Source organism: Onychostruthus taczanowskii, unplaced genomic scaffold (genome assembly GCF_017590055.1).
Source record: "Onychostruthus taczanowskii isolate IOZ18803 unplaced genomic scaffold, ASM1759005v1 scaffold103, whole genome shotgun sequence".
In the NCBI taxonomy this organism is placed as follows: Eukaryota; Metazoa; Chordata; class Aves; order Passeriformes; family Passeridae; genus Onychostruthus; species Onychostruthus taczanowskii.
In genome coordinates, this window is record NW_024496858.1 from 370,506 (window position 1) to 395,472 (window position 24,967).

The 24,967-nt window shown below is 44.6% G+C and overlaps 3 protein-coding genes and 1 non-coding gene across 4 annotated transcripts in view; 2 read left to right on the plus strand and 2 right to left on the minus strand.

Annotated features, from left to right (window-relative positions):
- ARMH4 (armadillo like helical domain containing 4) overlaps positions 1-24,967 on the plus strand; it is a 102,176-nt gene that overhangs the window by 11,894 nt on the left and 65,315 nt on the right. The gene's annotated exons all lie outside the window — the stretch shown is intronic.
- PSMA3 (proteasome 20S subunit alpha 3) lies at positions 569-10,153 on the minus strand. Its single transcript, XM_041413702.1, has 11 exons — positions 10,085-10,153; positions 9,159-9,241; positions 8,473-8,596; positions 7,394-7,495; positions 7,199-7,272; positions 6,552-6,624; positions 5,556-5,621; positions 2,914-2,960; positions 1,340-1,407; positions 1,131-1,195; positions 569-757 (listed from the first exon to the last, which is right to left on the minus strand). Exons 1-11 carry the CDS (start codon positions 10,103-10,105, stop codon positions 713-715), a joined length of 768 nt encoding a protein of 255 aa, XP_041269636.1. The 5' UTR covers positions 10,106-10,153; the 3' UTR covers positions 569-712.
- On the plus strand, positions 10,240-10,312 carry TRNAK-CUU. Its single transcript has one exon. It is a non-coding gene; the product is annotated as a tRNA-Lys (tRNA).
- Positions 12,973-24,036, minus strand: ACTR10 (actin related protein 10). Its single transcript, XM_041413687.1, has 13 exons — positions 23,866-24,036; positions 22,046-22,118; positions 21,437-21,519; positions 20,333-20,441; positions 18,468-18,575; positions 18,217-18,284; positions 17,844-17,923; positions 17,306-17,341; positions 15,852-15,931; positions 15,685-15,758; positions 14,795-14,876; positions 13,975-14,176; positions 12,973-13,449 (listed from the first exon to the last, which is right to left on the minus strand). Exons 1-13 carry the CDS (start codon positions 23,940-23,942, stop codon positions 13,268-13,270), a joined length of 1,254 nt encoding a protein of 417 aa, XP_041269621.1. The 5' UTR covers positions 23,943-24,036; the 3' UTR covers positions 12,973-13,267.

Below are 24,967 nucleotides of genomic sequence, written 5' to 3' on the forward strand. Positions count from 1 at the left end.
TGAAGCAGATTCAGAAGTGTGTTCAGATTAACTACAGCTGAATAAAAGAGTTTAAAAATAGTTTGCCTCTTCAAGCATTAATTCCAATTACCTTGCTTAATAGATCTCACAGCTTTAGAACTTAACACAAGCACTGTTTTAAATTGAATTAGTTCTTAATTCCTCCTACTCCTCCACTAAGCCTAGGCTGAGTACTTCAGATTAACATTCCTTTTGCTGCACTCCTGGTTGTTACATGGGCTGTTAGGAGTTGTCAGCTGTGCACATCACCTTAAACTATAACCTGCTGCTGGAGCTGGCCACGTTCTCATCTCTTCTGCAAAGAGCAGTCACAGACTGTGGCTGTGAACAAACTGTGCTACTGGTTAACCAAGGAAGAACAGAGTACTAGTTTTTAATATTAAACTATGCAGCATTAGCAAGAGACTTGTCTAAACAGATTGTTTTTCTGTGCATAGCCTGGCTCAAATGGAGTGCTTTAGGAAGCAACAGCAGCCTGATAATGTCTTTCCTTCTCACTGTCTCTGATACAGTTGCTGGCCTATACATTTTGAAATAAAAGCTAACAGACAGTAAAATGGAAAATTTATTAGTGCAAGTTGGTCAGTTGGTTTCTTCCAACAAGTACACAACAGCATCCCATGCATAATGCATTATAAACAAACCTGGTCTAAGATAAGAAAAGTTGGACTTGTTTTGGAGTAACAATGTGTTACATATTGTCATCATCTGACTCATCTTCCTCTTTCAAAGATTCCTGTTTAAAAAAAGAAAGTGCAATTAAAGAACAGTCTAACAGCTGTTTTGTAATTCAGCCTGCAATAAACACAGTGAGGTTTGCTGCAGCTTCATCCCCCCTCTCACAGTGTCTGAACCCTCGTGGTGAGCAGGACAGTTCCCATCAGTGCATTCACCTTTGAAGGAGCAAGACCCCACTTGTGGCAGGCAGTGAGTTAACAGTTTCTGAGAGCAGGAACGATCCCTGGTTACACTGTAGCCTTCCCTAGTGTCCCTTCCCAGCAAGGCCAGCTCGCCCTGAGGGGATGTGTGTTGGGATGATGATACATTTTCCTGGCAGCTCAGCAGTTTGTCAAGTGGAGCACTGCAACAACACCCAAGTCACAACTTACCTTGGCATATTTTTCTGCTTCTTCTCTGATGTCTTTGGGAACGATTTCATGTTTTCCATTGGTTACTGCCAATAAAAAGAATATATCTTAATTACAATTCACACAAGGACCCTGACATACAGAGTGAATTTAAGAAGCAATGTTTTGCTTTAGTTACAAAAAGTTATAAATTTTCTGGAGTGTTTATAGAAATTACAGAAATGCATTACTTTCTCCAACCCAGCTGAGTTCCAGCTCAAAAGCTTTATCCTTTACTTCATCGTGAACTATGTAGATTCTGAAAGGAACAGACAAAGAGCAGATTAGAACAGACTGACCAACAGGCTAAATATACTTTGTTCCTGTCACAGATTTCTTCTGTTAAAGTATTCTCATGATTAATAGAAGCTTTTCCTGTGCCTTCTCACCAAAAACCATCAGAGGATTTTCCAAACTTAAATCTGCTAATCTAACAGCACCTTAAATCATTACAGCAAGATGCAGGTTGAGTTGCCCTAACTGGAGCAAACATTGAGATTTAAATTCTGCAGGACCAAGGCTGCATCATCACTGCCTGCTTCTGCTAGACCAGTTATAATACAGCTTGGAGTGTCCTGCATTTCCCCTGTAAACCTTACTGCAGTTTACACTTAACACTAAATCCCAAATTAGACAAAGTATTTTGTGTCTAATCAGAAGTCTGTACACAAGATTTCCAATGTGGTGCTTATGGCAAACGTGGAAATGGGAATTCAAACTCCAAGTGGTATCACAGCATACACAGTGCCACCCAGACCAGTAAAATCACTGCTTAGCCTGTGGGATAGAAATGTTAACACTGCAATAACAAAACTGATTTGATTCATCCTGTGGCAGAACATGCAAACAAAGTGGAACAATCCTGGGCTGAGACACTCAAACCAGCAGAACTCACAGTAACCTGTGGCTTCACTGTTTAAGATGTATTTCTTAGTTTGCTTCAGAAAGCACTAATAAGTCAGAAGTTGAAAAATATCAGCAATTTCTACCCAGTGTGGAAACCCTGGAGATAGTGGAGGAAGGCAGGATACCTTCAGCAGCACACTTCCAGTGGAAGTATTGTGAAACAAATACAAAGACTGAAGTGAACACTGGTGTCCAGGAAAACACCCCTCTGTGCTTACAGAGCCTCCTGTCTGCTAGCTGAGGTGATCTCTAGGCCTTTCTCATGGTTCAGCTGGTTACAAGCCTTCAGCAACAAAGTGTACACCTTCACAAGCTCCTGAAGAAATCACTGCTCTGGACTGTGCCTAGTATTTTAGGTTTAAAAATATTAAAATCTTTGCTACCTCACTCAGTGCTACTAAGGAGATGAATTTGAGCTGAAAAACAGAGCCCTGTCTAGAGCTGCTGCTGAGTTTGAGCTGAAGCACAACTAGAACAGAAGTATTTTCATTATTATAAATTATTTTTAAATGTCTAATAATAATACAGCTATACTGAATGTATTCCTTTAAAGAAGTACTATTTTGCTTCTTTCCCAAGCATTTGAGTTTTTTTTAGGCTGGGTCCAAGATTTCAGCATCATTTGTGGGCAGCTTCTCTCTGAAGCATCAGGTCTTTGTTCAAACAACTCCTACGTCAGAAGCAGCACACCAAGTTTCCCTTCATCTGTCACCTGGTTTAAATATTTTAAAACCAGGGATTAGAGTCAGACAGTTTAACACACAACACCCAGTTTAAAAGGAACAGCCTCAGTTTGAAACCAAAGCAAGCTCACCAGGCTGGATTTCTGTCAAGTTGGAAAAACAGGTTGGAGACTTACATTTTTGCAACTTCTTTAACAACGTCACGGCAGGTCATTTCCTTCATCTGCAGGCAAAAGACACACAGATATAAGATTTCTATTAAGAGAATATAAATCTTCCACAGGGCCAGAACAGGAGAAGCTGTGCATGTGCCTGATGAGCTTCATGTTCAGGAGTCAAAGGAACAGAAAAGGCCAAAACCACATTTCTTCTCTACAATGCAGCTTCTAGCCTGTTCTATGCAAGTCATTCTTCCAGGGAAGAATCTTTTAACTGAAAGATTCTAGGAAAAAAAAATACTACTTGGAAATTTCCCAGTTTAAAGCACTCATCAGCTGAAATCTTAGAAGCTACACTGGTGATGCTGGCATCCTAAAAGCTTGACTTGTTCCTAGATGCTTTATGCTCAACTGATATAAAATAACCACATGGGAGAGGCACCATATATTCACATGTAATATTGCTATTCCTTCTAGGCAGCATAGGAATACTTTTGGTCTTACCAACATTTTATGCAAGTAATTTCGGGTTTTAAGTAATGCCCCAAGAGGAGAATATCATTTAACAACCAACTGCCTGCCTGAGCAAGGCATCAGCATCTCATTTCACATTCTCTCAGTTATATCACAGTGTTTTGGCAGCTTCACAGTTAATCAGAACAAAGACTGGTGCAAAATTCCAGGACATAACAAACTTGTGTTTTATAGATCAACTTTTCTGGCCCATGAAGCAGTAATATATTTTCCTGTATTTCTATAATGCAATTTACCATCTCTTCTAATTCTCAAAACGTTTTCAAACTCTCAGTATGGCAGGTAGTTGTAAGGCACTGGTGAAGGGATTAAGGTGACAAGAGTTCATGTGGAATGCCACAGCCCTTTCTGGGGTGAAGCAACAGGCCACAGAAGAGATGCCTGCTTGGACTAATGTGCCATCACAATCCCATCTGCAGAAGTTCCCTAAACAGAGACCCACTGCCTTTGTGACACTCAGTCCAGAACAGAAATGTAGCTTGTGTCACACAAACATTTAAGTGATGATGTGTATTCATGCATTTTGTAAAGTCAGCAGTCAAACAGGAAACCCTAAAGCTCTACTACTGTCATGCATATTTACAAAAAAGAAAACCGAAGTCAGTTTCATTTCTGCCATTATCCTTTTCCCATCCCAGGTATGTAAATTCTGCAGACAATGAAAGTAAACACTGTGAACAGTTTTATCCCAGGAGTTAATCATGATCATGTCCACATATCAAAAAGCTGCAACAGTATCAGAGCTGCAGGAGATGAAGAGATTAAAGCAGTCTCCACACAACTACAAGTTTTCCCACAGCTGAGTTTACAGACATAAAATGCAAAGGATGTGATCAGTGCAGGGTTTTCCTCTTTCCCCCTCAGCTACAGCAGTTTCACACACTGTACCCTCCCCAGCCAGGAGCTGCTCTGCAGTTCCCCAAGGCAGGGTTCAAGTCCTGACTCCCTGCTTGCCTCTCCCTTTCCACCTGCACTTCTCTCTTCCAACAAACAAATCTTAGCTGACCATCAGCAGGATCACCCCACAAAACCTTTTGTACTTCTGATCTTTCCCATCTTAGCTTTGACAACTTCACATTGTCAAAATCAGCTGGGACCTGGAAAGCAGCCCAGTCCACAGTGAACAAGAGCCATGGGCACAAGGGGCTGGACTCAGCCCACACTCCATTACTGGGGACACTGCACACCCCCCTGAACAAACACCTCAGCTGGGCCCTGTGCCACACCTCTGCTCCAGGTGTGCATTCTACAGCTCTGCTGTCCAGTTCCAGGAGCTCACATAGTAACTGCACAAGTTTTGGAAAATTTCAGCATTGCACAGAAAATTAACTATTTGGACTAAATTGTGTGTTACCCAACACAGCACTGTCTTTAGCCAATGTGCACACACAGGAATTGAAATTATGATTCCCCAGGTGCCACAATTCCAGTATAAAGATCAAATGATCATGCAGGCTTCTTACCTTTCATTTGGTATTCAAGCATCTGAACCAGATTCAAAACTGAGTAAATCAAGTCTAGAACATTCTCATTTTTCCTGTAATTTTTCAGTCATTGTGCTACAGCACCATAAATAGGATATTCTTAAAAATATAACAATCATATAAACTCTGAACCTTTCCATGAACAGCTGTGACATCCCTCTGCAGACCAAAATAAGATATATTTATAACAGAGAATCATAAGGACATGAGACACACCAGGAGAAGGATTTGGCTCCATGCTGTCTCCACCTCCACATATGAGGAAGGTGGAAATCTTTCAGGATTCTACCATAACTTCAATCAGCTAAAGGGACACTTCAATACTTTTTGGTTTTGGTCTTCTCTCCACAGACCACTTTTTCCTTAGCAAGAGCAGCCTTTCTGAACTTGTTAAACAAAAGAATCATCTAAAACCTTTGTGAAAAAGATAAGATACAACATCCTGAACAATGCTGCCCTATGGTTTTCATTCAGAATTAAAAACACATTTATACTTTTATATTCACTCACTTACCTGGCTCACTGGCAAATGTACAAGGAAATATTTCACCTGCTTCTCCTGCATTTTATGTATTTCAGGCACCCAACAGGTAACATGATAAGCCAGGAATATTTCAGACAGCACAACACTGTTACACATACCTGAAGTTTTTCTATCTCTGTTTTTGCAGCCTGCCTGGCTTTACCAATGGCACAACCCCAATAACCCTAAAAAAAAAACCAAACAATATGCAAATGTAATTAAATACTAGACCCTCTACACCTCTTATTGTCACTTTGCACACAACATCCCCACCTTATTCATAATAAGAGGCCAAAAAACCTTGGTATTGTTCTCTCTTGGGACATATCCCCAAATTGTTGAATAGAGCCCAATTACTACATCAAGTACACCAGTACTGATAGAAATTGTTCAGTAATTCCTGGACAGAAATTTATCAGCTTAAAGTGTTGTAATAGATTTTTTAATTGCTATTACAAAAAATGGAAGACTAAACTAAAATTAGTTTGAAGAGAGAAATTCTACATGAACTACAGAAGTTCTACAGGATCCAAGCAAATCCCAAGCTAAACCCACCTACAGTGCAAATGTATTTGAAGTGTAAACACACAAAAATTAAGCATTTCTGTTTCTCTCAACAGCCATGGTACTGCATATACTGCAAGAAAATTTTAAGAAATCCAGCAGTATGAGTGTGCATCGACCTGTGTGTAACACAGAGCTGAAAATGCAGCACTAACGACAATTAACAACGATTCTATTTTGGTTTGGTTTGCTGCTGGCAGGCAGTGTCAGAGGAACAGCCCCCTCTTACCTGAAGTTTTTAGAGAAGGGGGTATCACTGCAATCCTTGCCTTTTTGGAGCAGTGCATGGGAGTTTTCACTGGACACAGCCAAGTGGATGAACTCCCAATTTCTGACAGACAAGCTTTAAACTCATTTCTCAGACTGCACTTCTAAGAAATACACAATGTTTGTTTAACAAGGATGTGCAAAGGAGCAGCAGTGATTCAGCAGAGATCTTCCCAGGCAGAAGGAGAAAACAACAGCAGCTCTTTTGGACCAACACTTACTACTTTCCCAACTAGAAATTTTTAGAAGAGGAACTTATGCTAAAATATTTTTGATACACTCACGTATGAAACTCCTGATGGATCAATCATGTACAGCTGTGCACCATCATCACTATCATAGGACCCCAACATGAAACTGGAGGAGAAAACAGAAATTAAAACTTTTCCTTGCACCAACACACACAGAACTAGAGAGGCTACACCAGCTCAGGTTTCCTACACCCTTCCTGGAGCAGAACTCCTCCTGTCCTGCTACACTCTGTTGAGCAATTTGCCTCACAACAGCACCTGCACATTGCCAGAAACCTTTTACTGGTCAGTAACCTGGCAGCAGATCTCTGTTTATCAGTCCCTTTGTACCACAATCACACAGGAGCTGTGACCTGCTCTTTGGGTGTCAGGGCAAGCAGGGTGACTGCAGAGGGAAGTTCTGCTTTCACCACCAGCACAGGCTGACTGGCACAAACCCTCAAACTTTAAAAACCAGGGACAAATTAACCAGCTCTGCAAAAGCCTGGCAGAGCCTTATGGGAATATAAATTCCTCACCTGAGGTGTCAGACATACACAAAAAGAAAGGGGAAGGGATTCTTTAGGACATGAACTGTGGGTTGCTAATTCCAGGTTCCAAAAAAGAACTCGGACAACTGAAGCAGTTCTAGCAACTGTGAACCAAAAGATATTTACAAATAGTGTGTCTGCAAGACTCACCTGCAGCCAAAAGGCCTGACAGCACTGTACAGGGTGTAGGCATGCACATACATGGCCACTCTGTCTGCAAGATGCTGCGTGCAAAAAGGAAAAATAAAACACTGGAAACCCTTATTTACAGAAACGAGGAATCAAATTTCATTCTCATGTCAAGAATAAGAGCCAAAAGCCCTGAGAGCTGCTCTGCTCTCTTACCTTCAGGGGGATGTCATAGCCATAGTTAGACCTGAAGTTGGAGGCCTCTTCGCGGGCGATGTCCGCCAAGGAGCGCGCGTCTGCCAGGAGCCCCGCGACCGCCTGCAGGGACAGCGGGACAGCCGCTCGCACACACAGAGCACACACACAGAGAGCACACACAGAGCACACACAGCACACAGAGAGCACACACACACAGCGCACACAGACCCAGCACACACACAGCACACACACAGCACACACGCACCCAGTGCACACACAGCACAGAGAGCACACACACAGCACACACACACACAGAGCACACAGAGCACACACAGAGCACACACAGAGCACACACAGAGCACACACAGAGCACACACAGAGCACACACACAGAGAGCACACACAGAGCACACAACACCCAGCACACACCCAGCATCCCTGCCACGGAGCAATCCACACTGCCCAACTGCCTCCAGCCTCTGAAGGTGCCAATGGCATCAAGCATCAATAGAGCTTTCCTCTAGGAACATCAATAATCGAAGCTTTATTTCCTTTCATTATCCTCTCCTGGTTTACCACACTGCACCAAGCCAAGCAATGCTTTGTGTCCCGTGCATTCACAGGCTTCTCTCACACTGCAACCACTCCCTGGCACCTTCTCACACCTATTATGGACAGGTCTGTGCTCCACACACCAGTCTTTAAGGAATTCAGGTGATTTCCACATTGCTGAGAAGAAAACCTCGTATGCAGCATGTTTTCCCTAAACACACCTTGTTTGGTAACTGTGTAAAAAAGTAGCATTTTAACACTTGTGTTTATATTTACAGACAAGTCTGAACAACTGGAAAAGCATTCCTAAAAATTTAAGACAGCCTCAATCTTTTACTTTAAGTCTGGATTTTACTCATGTATGTTGTAATTCAAAGAATAAATTACAGAACAGAGTAAAAAAACCACTGGCACTTCTGACTTTGCACACAGACACATTAACATAACTTTCTTAATCTACTTATTTTAGATTCTCTGATTGATAAATTTATCCTTTTGAGGGGGTCCCCTTACAATTCATGCAGACCTAAAGGAGTGGCACCTTACCATCCCAACGTGTCGGTCGACATTGAAGAGGCGTTTGTTGGACCCCTCCTCGTAAAGCTTGGACAGCACTAATTTTTCTACTCCAAACACAACACCATCTTTGCATCTTATCCCAATTGCTGTACTGGAAGACAAGAAAAATGTCAGTTCCTCACAATGTAAAATACTTCACAGGCAATTACCAGGACAGAAGAAACGGGGACATGATTTCTCCCAAGGTAGGTTGGTCACAACTCCAGCAATGAAGACAACAAGGGGGTGGAACTAAATGGTCCTTAAGGTCCTTTTCAACCCAAAAATAATCCTGGGATTCTGTGATTCTAATCCTTATGTGGAGCAGAGAGACCCCTGGGTGCCCCAGGGTGACCCTGCCAATCTGTCCCTAAAGCAGAGCTGGGATTTCCAGCTCCCAGCATTCCTTCACACACACTCCAGGGAGCAGAGGCACTCCCAGAGCAGCTTCAGCAGCACCTGGATGTCCTCCATGACTTGAGGAATCCCTGGGAAGCTGATACACATTTACAAGGAAGGTTCTGAGCATGCCTCAATCCACATCCCTAAAATGGGCTTTTAGATCAGAGCTCATTTTACCACCACAATTTGACCCTCCTGTTTCTCTAGTCCAACAGCTCTGCTTCAAAAGAGGCCAAAAGAGCAGATATTTGTTGCAGATATTTGTATCTTACCTGCTATTCTCCACAGCTTTCATAGCATATTCCACTTGGAACACTCTGCCATCTGGAGAAAACGTGGAAGCTGACAGGTCATACTGAAGAAAAAGACACAATTCTCAGGAAGAAAAACCCACATAGTATCACAGCATTTTCAGATCAAGGCTATTCATTTAAAAAATTCAAGACTGTCACTGCTAGAGATGGTGTGAAGCCCCCAAAGCAGGCTGACCCTTTACATAAGATGTAGAAACAGAAGAAAACAGAGACTAAAAACCAGGAGAGGCCACTTCATCAGTGCTGGATGTACCCACTCTGCAAATCCTGGATGTGAAATCACTGAGCATTACACAACACTCCAAACCTACGGGAGCTTTTGTCTGCCTTCACATTTCACAGAATCCCAGAGTGGTTTGGGCTGGAAGGAACCCTAAGGATTATCCACTTCCAACCCCCTGCCATAGCAGGGACACCTCCACCATCCCAGGCTGCTCCAAGCCCTGCCAGCCTGGCTTGGGCACTGCCAGGGATCCAGGGGCAGCCCCAGCTTCTGGGGGCACCCTGTGCCAGGGCCCCAGACCCTCACGGGGCGAATTCCTTCCCAGTATCAGAGCTCACTTTCCGCTCTGTCGCTCTGTCCCCGCATTACTGCTCAATATCACTGCAGCTCCCGACCGAGAGCCCCTCCCCTGCTTCCCCGCGAGCCCCCACTTAAATTAAACGTACGGATCACAGGAATATAGTTGAAATGCATAACGTATATTATATAGAGGAGCACAAGCGGTGCATTATCCCGGCGCCCGCCCCGCCCCGCCGCCGGTTCCCCGGGCCTGCCGGGCCGCAGTGACTCAGCCGCCCGCAGCGCCCCGGAGCCGCCGCGCCGCGCTCGCCGCGTGTGCCCGTGGCGTGGCCGGCGCTGCCGCCCCTCACGCCGCACTCACCCCGGTGCCGATGGAGCTCATGGCGGCGCCGCTCCCAGCCCGTCCCGCGCCCACCGCCCAGCAACGCGCGCTCCCATTGGCCGCCGCGCCGCGCTCCCGGGATGACGTAACTATGAGCTACGTTAAATTGTATGTAATTGGACCTTCGCCACAGCGCCCGGCTAGCTCAGTCGGTAGAGCATGGGACTCTTAATCCCAGGGTCGTGGGTTCGAGCCCCACGTTGGGCGCATTAATTTTGAACCCCCTCGAAGGGTTCCAGGCGGGAAAAAGCTGATTCCTGAGCTTTTCCCGTCGGTGAATAAGTGAGAAAATCAGTTTTTGTAAGTGACCTGCGTGCAGGAATAACATGTGCATAGCAAAGGTGGAGCCGTGAGGAGCTGGGCAGTGACCACTGAACACCGGCTGCTAGGAATTTATGTATTTTTTTTTTAATGAACAATGCAGGAAACAGATGTTAATCAATAGGAGCTCTGGGCTCCCTCGCAGACAGAGGAATTACAGAGATACCTGGATGAAGCAGAGAGCTGGGCAAGCACCTGCCATAGGAAATGTAACAAGAGGCAGGGGGGGATTCTCCATCTAGAATGGGACAGCCCTGGTTAAACACAGGAACGACGGGAGAGCAGCCTCACAGGAAGGGACAGGGGGGTTTAGGACAGCAGGAAATTCACCCCTGTGAGGGTGTGAGGCCCTGGCACAGCGTGCCCAGAGAAGCTGGGGCTGCCCCTGGATCCCTGGAAGTGCTCCCGGGGAGGGGTTTAGGGCAGCAGGAAATTCAGCCCTGTGAGGGTGGGGAGGCCCTGGCACAGGGTGCCCAGAGAAGCTGGGGCTGCCCCTGGATCCCTGGAAGTGCTCCAGGCCAGGCTGGACAGGACTTGGAGCAACCTGAGAAGGTGTCCCTGCTATGGCAGCGGTGGAACTGGATAAGGTTTAAGGTCCCCTCCAACCCAAACCATTCCGGGATTCTGTGGTTTGTGTTGGCCCATCACTGAACAGGCTCTCCAGGGAAGTGCTCACAGCCAGCCAGAGCTCAAGGAGCATCTGGATAATGCTCTCAGCCACAGGATTTACTCCATGTAGTCCTGCAAGGAGCAGGACTGCGCTCCATGAGCCTCAGGGGTCCCTTCTGACTTGAGACAATGTGATTCCATGAAAAGGGAGATGAGGGAATGAAACAAAGCCACTTCCCCTGGGGAGCAGCTCCTGCTGCTGCAGCAGGACACAGGCAGAGCACAAGGGGCTCGTGTATATTCCAAAATCCTCCTTCAGTCAGCAGGACTCGCCTGGAGCTGTCTGCAATTGGCCAACACCAGCCTGCTGGAATGGCATCCAGTCCTGAAGGAGGAACCTCAGAGGGAAATCCTCCTGTTACTGCAGGGGTTTGTGTCTGTCCCTGTCCTTCCTGCTAAGTCAGGCAGACACTGCCAACCTGTCTGCCGGGAGGATCCATGGATCCCACAGCTGTGCCAAGGACAGAACTACAACAGTCAGGGTGAAAACCCAGCCATTTCTCCACCATCACACATTTAGGGTGTGATCTCTGAGGGCTTTCCAGAGCACACCATTAAGCGTGTTTCTCACTCCTTCAATGAAATAAAAATCTGCCTTGCCAGGTCCTGGGACTCTGCACTTAACCCAGCAGTAATTGGGAGTTAGGAATTCTGTCCCTGCCATGTGAAACAGAAGCAGCTGAGGCTGTTCAGTGATGCAGGAACCCCACAGGAGGAGATCTGAGTGGGCAGAAGGAAGACGAGGTGGCAGAACACGCCGGGAGAGGCCCCAGGGTACGTGCGCAGAGCAGCACAGAAACACCCCTGAAAAGGAAGGGCTAAGAATATCCTGAATTTCCTCAGCTGCAGTCTGCTGCAGTTCAGGAAAATGACATCACTGCACCACCACAGGCTCTGTAGGAGTTCCAGCTCCTGACTCCTTCCCACTGAGCAGGGAAGGAGCTTCCAGCTCCATGGGACTCGTGCTGATGGCAAATTCCTCTCTCAGGAAGCTCTGGTTCAGCTCTTACAGAGGTAAAACATAACCTGCACCCCAAATTACCCAGACTGTGACTGAAAATGAGCAGCACAGCTCGGGCTGCATGCTCTGGACACCTGAGCCTGGCTCTCTGTGCCTGGCAACGAGACTCTGTCTGTTTATCCAGCCTGGAACAGCACCGGGAGATGATCCCTGAAACACCAACCTCATCCCACAAGTATAAAAACGAACAGCACCTGTTAAGGTAAAACACACTGACAAAAAATGAGTAACTCCATGCAGGAGTTACTCAAGTGCTGCAGCACACTCCCTGTGCCAGGGTTCACCAGAAGAGGATTTCTTTAAATATCTGTTTGACTTGCAGAGTCGTGCTTCAGGCACACAGCAGGTGGGCAGCAGGCAGCACAGGGAGATCTGTCACAAAAAGCACGTTTGTGCCAATAGAAGACTTCACCACCCCAAAAAATGTTATATTTATCTTCCCAAATTTGAGACAAAAAATTGCTCCTCAGGGTAGGATTTACAGCTCAGTAACCAGCAGATACCAGCAGTTACCATGTAGCCACTGAGTCAAGTTTGACCTCAAACCTGTTTATAATTAATTTATAATTATTTATAATCTTACACCGTTGAAATCTTTCTTGGAGGAAACACAGGGAGAGGTTTTAGCTCAGCATGACGAGAGGATTGCAGGCAGAAGAGTTCTCTGCTAAAACTCTTACAACAGGGGAAATCATGTTCCACTACCTTTGCTAAACAGCCCCAAACCATTTCTTCACATGTGACTCAAAGGTGGAATATTTTAATACAGAATTTGGCACTAACAACTCCCACAGATGTTTCCCTAGTGCTGTTCATTCTTCTCAACACGCTTAAAATGAAAATATCTTAAACCAAATTCTCTCAGCAATGCCATTTACTATACAGATAAATAATAAACAACTCAGTAGGGAACAGCTCGTGAGGGGACAGAATTTCTCCAAAACAAGACAAAAGAGCAGAGGAGCTGCCAGAGTTAAGTTTGTAAACTATAACTGGACAGGGTTTTAAATAGTGTTAGTGCCTACACCCTGACAACACCCACACCGTTCATATTTAATAGTGTTACACACAAATTAATGAACAAAGACCAAACCCCAAAGCACATGGATGCAGTTGAAATGGGGCAGAATCCTTGTGTGGCATTTAAGTGCTTATTTCTCTGTGGAAAAAGCCCTTTTCATCAATGGAGGGGGTGCTTTCCCAACATCAAACATCATTTCCAGAGGGGGGTTGTTGAGGCAGCACCAGTCTGGAATGCGGCCAGTCTGGCTGTAATATTCCTTGGACACAGAGCGGCTCCCAAGGATGTCCTGGAGTGCTCCAAAAATTGCTCCTGCCAAAGAAAAAAAATCTGCAATTAATTCCACATAGAATTTCTCTTTCTACTTCTTCCCACTGAGAGTCTCAACTGGGATCTTTTAGCTCTGCCCCTAAATTAAAAGGGATAAGTGGACATTGCTGCTTTCCTTGTCAGTAGCCCAGCTAGTCCCAAACTGCTTCCATTTACATCCCTGGAAAGTAACTGAAAACAAGGAATCATCTGCTCTCTGCTGACAGCAAACCTGGCCTGGCTGACCCACTTCTTACAACAAAGTTTTAATTTGAAGCACTTCAACCAAACCTCATTGTGTTCTATGCAATTTTTCTCCACCAAAACTCTCCACCAAACAAATTCACTCCAGCTGTGAGAAGATTCAGCCCACAGCAGCTGGCCAGGGAATAACAGCATCACAGAATTTGGTGCACAGAAATTGTTCTGGTTTGCTAACCCTAAGAATAAAAGGTTTTATTCACCACAAATCCCACTTGGAAGGGTTTTTTTTTTTCACCCCTGCTTCCCAGTAGTTCCCATTCTTACCTCCCAGCCAGGCCACGCAGTTGGATTTGGCAGGGGGAGTGTGAATCCTGAAGGTTTTAGTGGCAAGAGCTTCCTTGTACTTGGGTTTCTCCACCAGGTGTCTGATCTCAGCCATGAGCCTGTGCAGGAAGCCCGGCAGCATGGCAGTGCCCCCGATCACCACCAGGTTCTCTGCCAGCTGCTTCCTGGTGTCTATGGGGCACTAATGCAAACAGGGACACCAAAAAACCCCAAATAAATCAGTGCCTGAGCTTGAAGCCATTCAAAGGTCTCTTAGAAAGTCAGTCCATTTCTATGCCCTTCAATTGCTGTTTTCTCTTATTTAGCTGGAAAATAACCAACATAAGGAGAGAAATGCAAGGGAAATGCCTGGAGGTGCAGAGGTGAAGGCTCCAGGCACAGAACTTCTTGAACAATTTGTTTTCATAAAGAATTCTAATTGAAATGTTTGTCATATCAGCCAAGTCCATGGCTCTCCAATAAATTGCATCTCAGCAAACTTATTTAAATGTCATCAATAGCTACAGGGAGCCAACTTTAATTAACATATATACACTACCACATAATGAAAATTTCCATTTATAGTGGTTTTCTAATGGATTTTTTTTCCTAAATATAATAAGAAGTGAAGCATTTGTATACGCCTAGAAAAAATCCTGCAATAAATTTAATATACTGCCTGCAATAAAGATGTCCAAATTAATTTTATTCTAGCACAGGTAAACCAGCAGCCTGCAGGACTCAAAGTCTTGAGTCATTTTTAACTACAGGTTGTCTAAGGCTGGAGGCTTTCCCTAAACTGTTTCTAATATAAAAATACCTGAACCAGTGAATCCAAGATCAAAGTGGCAACAGATGTCTCCTCATTATCCTGCTCAAAGAGGATTTCCACCACGGAGTCTCTGTGGCACACACAGGAAGTGAGTGTTAATGAGCAGAACACTGAGCTGAACTCAGGCACAGCAGAGCTGGAGATAACTCCAGCCCTCTGCTGCCAGCACTTTGTCACTCCTGTCACACAGCCCATGCACCCAGCAGGGAGGGGACAATCATGGACTCCTTGGGACAGTCATGGAATCCTTGGAAAGACCCTTAAGGTCATCACATTCAGCTGTCAAGCCAGCATCAGCACCTTGTTCACCCCTAAACCACATCCCCAAGTGCCACATCCACACGTGTTTTGAACACTTCCAGGGATGGTGACTCCACCACTGCCCTGGGCAGCCTGTTCCAGTGCTTTACAAACCTTTCAGTGAAGACATTCTCCCTAAAATCCCATCTAAAGCTCCCCAAGTCAACCTGAGGCCCTTTATTTGTGTCCTGTCCCTTGTTCCCTGGGAGCAGAGCCCAACCCCCACCTGGCTGCATCCTCCTGGCAGAGCTGCAGAGTGAGGTCTCCTCTGAGCCTCCTTTTGCCCAGGTTCAAATGCCCTGTTCACATCACTAAACCTGTCCTGTTATCAGGCTTTGACACTCATTTCTCTTCCCCCATCCCTCCAACCTCTCTGCTCTCATCTTCCTCTTGGGGCTGTGGAGAAGCCACCCCCTCCCACGATGGGCTTGCACTGTGCCCAGCACAAACTTTCATTTTAGAGGCATTAAAAGCATATGCAAGTGTCTCATTAAAATCCAATTTTATGAAAATTTATGTGCTTTTAGAGTTGAAATATATCATTGTAATGACAAATACTTTGCCATGGCATTTCTCACCTGATGGGGCCAACTACATGGAGAATCTTTTCTCCATCCAAGGGATAGTCCACGTCTGGAGGCGGTGAGGGACGCTGGAAACCAAAGCAGACTTGTATTGTTATTTTAGAGCCCAGAAAGGCTGCAGCCACCTCAAAAGAGCAGTTAGAGCTGCATCCTCCACTCACCTCAGCACTGCCATCAATGTTGAACTTGGCTGCCTGGATTTTCAGCCCCCGCTGGAGATCACTCACAAAGCAAGTGCGGACTGTGCAGAGGGGAAGGAACAGAGGGGCACAGGTGAGGCCTGGGTGGATCCTTTCATCACCACCAAAAACAGCCATTTTCTTAATTTAGAGATGAACACACACTCCAGGCACTTGCTGGTCCAAGGTATTATCAAATAAATGCAAAGAGAAGCAGTCTCCACTCCCCAGCAGAGTTCAGATGCTCTCTAAACCACAAGTTAAACAAAGCTGACCCTAAAATTGTGTTGGAAATCCTGCCTGTCCCTTCTCACACAAACCACACAAGATTTAAAGCCAGAATCCTCCTAATGGTGCCTCAAGGTGCCAGGGGTTGTATCCTGCCTTCACTGCAGGCTTTGCACCACAGCTGTCAAATGAGGCATTGCTCATTTCCTAAGCAAGCTCCTACCATGCAACATCCTCCTTGCTGCAACTCTTCAACACCCTGAGAATTCCAGAGGGTTTTTCTGACAAAAGCACAGTCCCATTTGTATCCCAGCTGCTACTGTTCTTATACACTTAGTTATTTGTATTTGGCACAGGTGAGCATCTTCCTGTAAACTGCTGTCACAAAGAAACAGCCCTTCAACACACAGACAGCAACAATTTCATCCCTAGCCTGGGGTCCCTGGTTCCAAAAGACTGCATAGAAAACACAACTCGTCAGAAAAGGTGGGAAAGCCCAGGAATCAGAAAAGCAACTTTCATTTCATAAAGCACCAGCTGCACTTATTTTGCATTTGACTGAAGGATTTCTTCCTAATTTGACCCAAAGGACACGTACTAGTTACTGTTTTCTAGGAAAACACCTTTTTCTATCCGTTGCACATGTAACAGTCACATAGGAATTCATCCAAGTTCTGCCCAAAGAAAGGCTCTTACTTTTTCTGGGGTAGTAAATGTAGTTCTTGTCTCCTCTTGCCTACCTTAACACATTAAAATATCTTTTATAAATATATTTTTTTTTTTTTTTTTTTTTTTTTTTTAAAGCAAACGGAGCCTTTCTAGTTAATTTAAACACACTGAAATATCTTTTATAAATACTTTTTTTTTTTTTTTTACTTTAAAGCAAACTGAGCCTTTCTAGTTAATCTATAGACTACACAACAGTGCAATCCTCTTTCTCTGCCCACCTACTAAATACATCTAAAAGTTGCAACTCAACAACACAGAGGTTAAAGTGAAAGAGGAATTCAAAACCTGGTTTTGGTTTTGCTTTCAAAGAGGAACAACACAAGCTCATCCAAGAGGTAATAAATACATCAGAGAAGAGAAATAAATTCCTAAATATAAAATATTTTTAATTCCTAAATGTAAAATATTGCACACTTGTTATTATCACACTCCACTGCACAATTTCATACACTGGAGTTACACAAAGCAAACAAATTTACCTTTTATATCCTCTACTATGTCTTCTGGGACTGAGCCTGAAATAAAAAAAAAACCAAAAAACAAATTAGTTTTATTCTTAAATTATCTTCCTACTTAAAAATAACTTTTGCTCTAAATTTGAATTAAATTTAATATATTAGACTTTCACTCTGACAGCAGCTTTCAAAGATTTTCAAAGCAGAAAAGATATTAAGAACAGAAATAAGTGTCTTTGCTCAAAACAGACTGAAAAATTACTATAGAACTTTTATCTCAGCCTTTACTGAAAACTGCTATGAGAAGAGGCTTATCATAAAAATAATACACTTGTGAAATTACAGAATCACTGGGCTGGAAGAGACCTTCAGGATCATCGAGTCCAACCCAGCCCCAACAGCTCAGCTAAACCCTGGCCCCCAGCGCCACATCCAGAGAAAGAATTGATGAAGGCAGGCCACACCAGACACAGTGAATCCTGAAGCCATTTTATTCTCTGTTAAGATGAACACCCTTTCCCCAGAGCAGTTCCCAGCACAGGTGCCCCATCCCAGTCCTCACCCATCACGGAGGGAAGGCTTTGTCCTTTGGCCAGTCCTGTATCCACCGTGCACTGCTCCAAGAGCTGATACTCCAGCTCCCTAAAACAGAGCACAGGAGGGTGGGGAAAGATGTCATGAGCCCAGCCTGCCTCTCTGGACTATACTCCAGGGACAGGATTAATTCCTTGCAGTTACATCCTTCTAAATATAAACCTAAGGAGACCCCATTCCCACAGTTTTTACCACATCAGCAACAGCTGCAGAGTTTTAACTCTAAAAGTTGGATGATGCTACAGCAAGTTAAATTTAGAAGAGGAATTTTTGCTCATGGTCAAAGAGGAACTTTCACAAATAAATCATTTGTAACCTGGAATGGATAACTATGAACTTACTTGTGGATGGCCTTTCCTCCCAGGGGAAGGGAACCCCAGCAACTCAGGATTGGAATTCCCTCATAGATCTACAGGAAGATCAGGAAATTCTCCTATTTTTCATTAGTTTTCAGTCTGCTGGAATTAAATGCCTTTTCCCTTCTACAATCCCTTGCATCAGCCACCTTCTAACTGCTTTTGTCCAAAATTAATTTTTAGTTTAAAAAAAACCCTTATGTTTCATGACAGCCCCACTGAAAATGAAAGGATACAGGCAGCACCAAGCTTTCTGCATATCCACAGTCCAGCACCATGGCAGAGTTGATCCCCAGTGTCAGGAGAGACATCAGGTGACTTGGAGCAAACAAAACAGAAGGTACCTACACAGAAACCAAAAGCAAAGTTGGCAGAAGGGGGGAAAAAAGAAACAAAAAAGAAACAAAGCACTGATGCCTTACCTGAATGGCATTTTAAAAGCAAAACCCAAACAACTGTGTCTTGAATTATTCCAGTACTAATCTAATGAACAAAATAAAACAGGATTCCAAATTCTTTGTGGAGCACACCAGGTACTTCAGTAATGATGGATGTTGGAATGGGCTTGTAAGAAAACCAAGTGTTGTGAGCTATAAAACTCAGGTCCAGTTTCTTATTGTTGTTGGAAAAAATGAAAGGAGCTGAAGTAAAGCTACTTCAAAAGCTGTAAAAACTTGAAGATGTGAATAAAAGAGCTAGAAAATCCATAAAAGTGTGCCTTATGACAAACACTGCTGCACCCAGACAGAAGAGGCTGTTTGAAACACTCTCACAAAAACAATGTGGAAACTCAAGTTGAAATTACATGAGAATGACTTCCTTCTCCCAGAATTCCATAAATCAAGTTTCCTAGAAAGCAACAGTTCCATTAAAAGAACACTTTGAAGTGTGAATTAAATGAGAAATTTCAATAAATGCTGCACTTACAGGAACCATACTGACTGTTAACCCAGAGCCAGAAGGTAAAATATTGACCCTGTATTAATAAACCACTCTTTGCACCAAGTAGAAAAATAGAAACCAGAGAGAATTAAATTTCCATCAGTACTAACTGGCTTCTTAACATGTTACAAAGTCTCTCCATCAAAATATGACTGCATACACGAGCCATTTTCAAACCCTTTTGCATGGGATGTGCTTTAGCTGAGACATTTTATTGCAGCAAAAGTGATTAGGAAAAAAACTTCAAAAAACCAACTCAAATCTTTCAGCAAACTGAAGTCATCAGAAATTTTTACCAATAGTAAGAAAGAATTATGCAGGAGTTTGAGCTTAGTTGGTCAACTGTGCTGTGGAAGGAGAGTGAAGAAGTACTGCAGTCAAACTGGTTTCACTAGTTTTTATAGAAAAACCTTAAACTTTCTTCTGTCTGAACTGAAGAAGCATGGAGCCACCTTCTAAAACATTTCCTGCTACAACTGAGCAAGAATTAGGTTCAGACTTTTCACAGAATCCTTGACTGGTTGGAGGGGATGGAACCTTAAGGATCATCCAGTTCCAGCTCCATGCCACGGGCAGGGACACCTTCCACCATCCCAGATTGTTCCAAGCCCCATCCAGCCTGGCCTTGGACACTTCCAGGGATGGGGTAGCCACAGGTTTTTTTTTCCCCACAACTTTTCTTCAAAAGGACTGATTAGGCAGAGCAGATACTTGATTTCAGGTAAGTTCTTCTCTAAATGAGCACAGCTGTGTGCTAGGCAGATCTTGACTGTGGCAGAAATCAGGAGACTTGCTGACAGGGCACTAAGAAGTGTTTAAATATAAATCCTGGCTCCAGGCAGTGCTCAGTGGGGATTACTGGATCTGTCTGGGACAGTGCTCTGTGAGCTGTATTACCTACAAGCCACGGAAACCTTGCAGAGCCTTGTTAACTGCTGCTGCTTTGTGGCCTCATGAAGAGTAAGAATGCAACAAAAATGGTCTTTAATCCAACTTTCATGCCCTACTTCCCCACACCACCGTCAGATTTTCCTTCTTTATGCCTCTCTCTCTTTTGCCACTATTTCTATTTTTTTTTCCCCCCACATTTGGTACTGACTGTAAACAAAATTCTTCCTGGCAAGTGGAGCAAATGCACACATTTCTGTCAAACACACACCTCAAAATGCTTGAAAAGGACCCTGGTGAGGGTGTCCCTGAAGTGTGAGGGGCACAGGACTGACTCTATGATCACAACACGCCGGTCCCTGGGATTCACCAGCAGATGCCTAAAAAAAGACAAGAAGTGCAAAATAAAACTGGCAAGTTTAAGCAGACATTATGAGAACTATCCTACAGTCATATTCCATTTTCCTCAAAAATCCTGAAGATTTGCATTTAGATAGCATTTGCTACAGCAGACCCCAAAGATTTTCACAAATTTAAAAACCCCAATGCTTTCCTAAAAGTCAGGAAATTAATTATACATTTCTAAATGAATATAAATAATACAAAAACAAGTAATCAATGACTTGTCCAGTGTCATAAAGCACATAAGAATGATGCATTACACATTTTAAAATCAATATAAAGTAATACAAAAACAAGTAATCAATGACTTGTCCAGTGTCATAAAGCACATAAGAATGATGATACTCTGATACTCAGATGCTCTGATTTCAGTGGAAAAGGATGAAATTGTCCTGATTTCAATTGCAAAGTGGTGGCCCAGGACAGGAGAAGAAAACAACCCAGCCCACAGCAGATCTGAGGCACAGGAATTAAATCCTGGTTTCCTGTGATGGCTTTCACGGTGTAAAAATATGGATTGGAAGCAAAGAAAAAAGACCAAGCCCAATTTCATTATTCTCTAAGGGTAATAAAAACAGAATAAAGGGATATACTGCTGAGGTAAAAACATTCCACAGGTAAAGATTCCTCCTTCCAAGCCACTGTGGAGGGAGTTCTGCACTGACAGGAGCTTCAGCCCCACCAAAATCAATGCAACTCCTGAGGTGATGCCTTCTTCTCAGGCCCTTTAGAAATCCCTCAGCTGAAAGGAAATTTATCAAACACCTTCTGCTTTTACAGAGCAACTGCTGCTGCAGGACAGGAACTCTCTGTAAGATAAGCTGGATCTCAGCACCACCAGCACCAACACAGCCAGGCAGCCCCTTGCAAAGCCTTATCTCAGTTTTCTTATCTAACCAGGCAGTGTCCATGCCCTGCTCACAGCCCTGGAAGTGCTCAGGGAAGGCCTGGATACCTGAGAGGAGTCTCTTACCTGAAATACAGCATGTGGATAAATTCCTTCAGGTAGGAATACAGCTCCTCTGTATTGATGTTGTACTGAACCACCTTGACAGGCTGGGAAAGGAAAATACCCACAGTCAGCTCAAATGCTGGGCACTGATTATTTATATATGTGTATATATATACATATGATATATAAAGAAATATATAAATACATACATAATATATATTTAATCTGACATTATATATAAACACTCACTCCTGCCTGATTTGCTCTTTGTCCTTAAAGCACCACATAAACCCACCCTCTAGCTCAATTCCACACTTAATTAATGCTAATTTTTCATACAGGCAACTTAGAATTAGCTTTCCAACCTCTACGAAATGAAAAGAAAAAAGCATAACTAGGCAAAGCAATTTCTCAATAAATGCCCCAAAACACAAGCTCCATGGGGGCTGAGCATTGGCATCACACTTACCTGCACCTACTCACAGTTTTTAATAGCAGCAGTTAAAATAATGAAAAACATAATAATATTTCATAATATTTTACTCAGGCAGTGAAAAATGGCTTGTGATGGACAGAAAAAGCAAATTCTTTCTATGCCATAACACACCAAACAGCATAAAACCAGCTCACCTTTGAGACATCAGGTTTCTTGATCTCACTGGGGATGATGCACCTTGGTCCTGTTTCTCCTGCAAACCCACACCTGAAAGAAAATGTTAAAAACCTGATTATTTGAAGTCACCACCTGAGCCCCTGGGCCCAGGGACCATCACAGAGCAATGAATTAGGGAATTTTCTTACTGCAGAGAGGCATTTTGCATGCAGTTTTCCTATCCAGCCACTTGGAGATAAATTTAAAGATGGACTAAAAGATAAAGGTTTTGTGTATTTTTTTATTGACTCCCTCAACAAAAGGATAAAAAACAGCAGCAACCCCAAACCAAACTTTTCAGAAACCCACCTGGCCTTCCTCAAACACACAAGAACCATGGACTGAAGAAAGGAAATGAAAAGCAAAATGAATTCAAGGTTTATTTTAGTCTCAGTGCCTGATATTTGTTTTACCCATCACTCCCAGTAACTACAAATCTCTGAGGAAAACTAGTTTTCTGTAAAGCTGCTGGACTTGGAGCACTTTTAATGCAAAAAGTCAATTAATGCTTGATTCTGATACTTGGCAACTGTCAACGTGTTGGATCATTTCAGAAAAAAAAATCTTGAAACAGCCACAATTCAGAATTTTCTTCTTTTGTCTCAAACAGATGCTTGTGCAGTCCCAGTGTGTACAGGCAGTTTTCCTTCAACTTTCAGCTAATTTCAGCCTTATTTGGAACAGAACAGACATTTCTCATACAATTCAGCTGCTATTACTTCTATCAGAATGAAGGCTGGAAACAGATCTTTAAAACACACTATTCAGGGAGAAAGCATTTCCAAAAGAGGGTTTTATTGGATAAACAATGCCCAAGGAATAAAAGTTCACAAACACCACAAACTTGGGAAAAGCTGTCCGTGTGAATCCACAACAACCACCCATGGGAATCACCTGTCCCCATCCATGAAGGCTCTGTAAAATCCTCCCATTCCCAGGTAACAAAGCTTTTGGCCCACGAGGTGAAATACTGAAAAAAATCAGTGAGCATTCCTGCTTCAGCACTCGAGCTAAATCTTGTTTTAATCTAAAACACAAGATTAAAAACGTAGGCTGTTCATTACCAGCTCCACACCACACAACACAGAAAGGGGAAATCCTCAACACAGAAAGGGGAAAACCTCACATAATTATTATTGGAATAATCGTTGGGATGGGATGGGAAGGGGACTTAAAAACCACCTCATTCCACTCCCTGCCATGGGCAGGGACACCTTCCACTATCCCAGGCTGCTCCAAGCCCTGTCCAGCCTGGCCTGGAGCACTTCCAGGGATCCAGGGGCAGCCACAGCTGCTCTGGGCACCCTGTGCCAGGGCCTCCCACCCTCACAGGGAAGATTTTTTTTCCAATATCCCATCTAAGCCTGTCCTCTGGCAGTGTGAAGCCATTCCCCAATGTCCTGTCACTCCAGCCCCTTGTCCAAAATCCCTTCCCAGCTCTCCTGAAGCCCCTTTAAGCACTGGAAGGGGCTCTGAGGTCTCCCTGCACTTTCCCGCGGCCGGGAGCGCTGCGGTGCCGGCGGCGGGCGCGGTGCGGGGCGGCTTCCCCTCAGCTCCGCTCCGGCGTTGGGCTGGGCAGCCGCGGGGAGCGGCGCGGCGGGGCCATGGAGGGGCCGAAGGGGCGGGGCCTGCGTGAGGGGAAGAGCGACTGGGGCTGGTGCTGCTGGAGTAATCGTAAAAATGACAGAATCATTTAGGCTGGAAAAGCCCCCCAAGGTCATCGAGTCCAGCCATTGCACCCTTTCCCCTTCTCCAGACCGGACACTCCCAAATCCCGACCGCAGTGCAGAGCACTCACTTGGTGAAGGCCTGTCCCAGGTCGATCACCACGGCGGTTTTCTCCCCGCCGCTGCCGAGCCCCTCGTACAGCGGCATCGCGGCCTCCCTTCCTCCCCCTCTCCCTTCTCCTTTCTCCCGTTCCCTTCCCCGTTTCCCTCCCGCTCCACCTCCCTCAGCCGCCGCTACGCGGGCCCTTCCTGCTGCCCGCGCGCCGGGCTGCCCGCCGCGCCTGCCCGCCGCGAAAAGCCCCCCAAGGTCATCGAGTCCAGCCATTGCACCATTAAATCATGTCCTCAAGTGCTGCATCCACATGGCTTTTAAATTCGCCCAAGGATGGGGACTCCATCAATCCCCTGGGCAGCCGGTGCTGGGACTGCACAGCCCTTTCTGTGAAGAAATTTTCCCCAATTTTTCAACCTAAACTGCCCATGGGACAGCTTGAGGCCATTTCCTCTCCTTCTGTCCCTGTTTTCCTGGGAGCAGAGCCCGATCCCCCCGGCTGTCCCCTCCTGGCAGGAGTTGTGCAGAGCCACAAGGGTCCCCCTGAGCCTCCTTTTCTCCAGGCTGAGCCCCTTCCCAGCTCCCTCAGCCCCTCCTGGTGCTCCAGACCCTTCCCCAGCTCTGTTCCCTTCTCTGGACACGCTCCAGCCCCTCCATGTCCTTTTGTTATTGTCCTAAAACCGCCCCAGTATGGTTGAGCCGATGGGACTCCCGGGATGAGTGAAGAGATCTGAATCTTGACTCCGTGTTTCAGAAGGCTGTTTTATTATATTACAACATATATTATATTAAAATGATATACTAAAACTATACTAAAAGAATAGAGAGAAAAGGGTTCATCAGAAGGCTAGAAAGAACAGGAATGGAATAACAAAAACTCCTGACTCTCAGAGAGTCCAGCCAGCTGACTGGGATTGGCCATTAATTCGAAACAACTAACATGCATCAGTCACAGATGCACCTGCTGGCAAACCATCTCCAGACCACGTTCCACAGCCATCAGATACTTATTGTTTACATTTCTTTCCTGAGGTTTCTCAGCTAGAATAGGAGAAAATCCTAGCAAAGGATTTTTCATAAAATATCACGGCTACACCCCAGGACAGGAGGTCCCTCAGCAA

Bases quoted from the DNA above. Each gene is read 5' to 3' on its own strand.
- PSMA3 (XM_041413702.1), bottom strand. From the start codon at position 10,105: ATGAGCTCCATCGGCACCGGG. The intron at 9,242-10,084 runs GTGAGTGCGGCG...CTTTTTCTTCAG, and splicing joins TGAGCTCCATCGGCACCGGG to TATGACCTGTCAGCTTCCAC. The intron at 7,496-8,472 runs GTAAGGTGCCAC...CTGTCCCTGCAG, and splicing joins TCGACCGACACGTTGGGATG to GCGGTCGCGGGGCTCCTGGC.
- ACTR10 (XM_041413687.1), bottom strand. From the start codon at position 23,942: ATGCCGCTGTACGAGGGGCTCGGCAGCGGCGGGGAGAAAACCGCCGTG. The intron at 15,932-17,305 runs GTAAATTTGTTT...CCCTCTGCACAG, and splicing joins CATAGTAGAGGATATAAAAG to TCCGCACTTGCTTTGTGAGT. The intron at 14,877-15,684 runs GTGAGAAATGCC...TGTGTGCCACAG, and splicing joins CATGTAGTTGGCCCCATCAG to AGACTCCGTGGTGGAAATCC.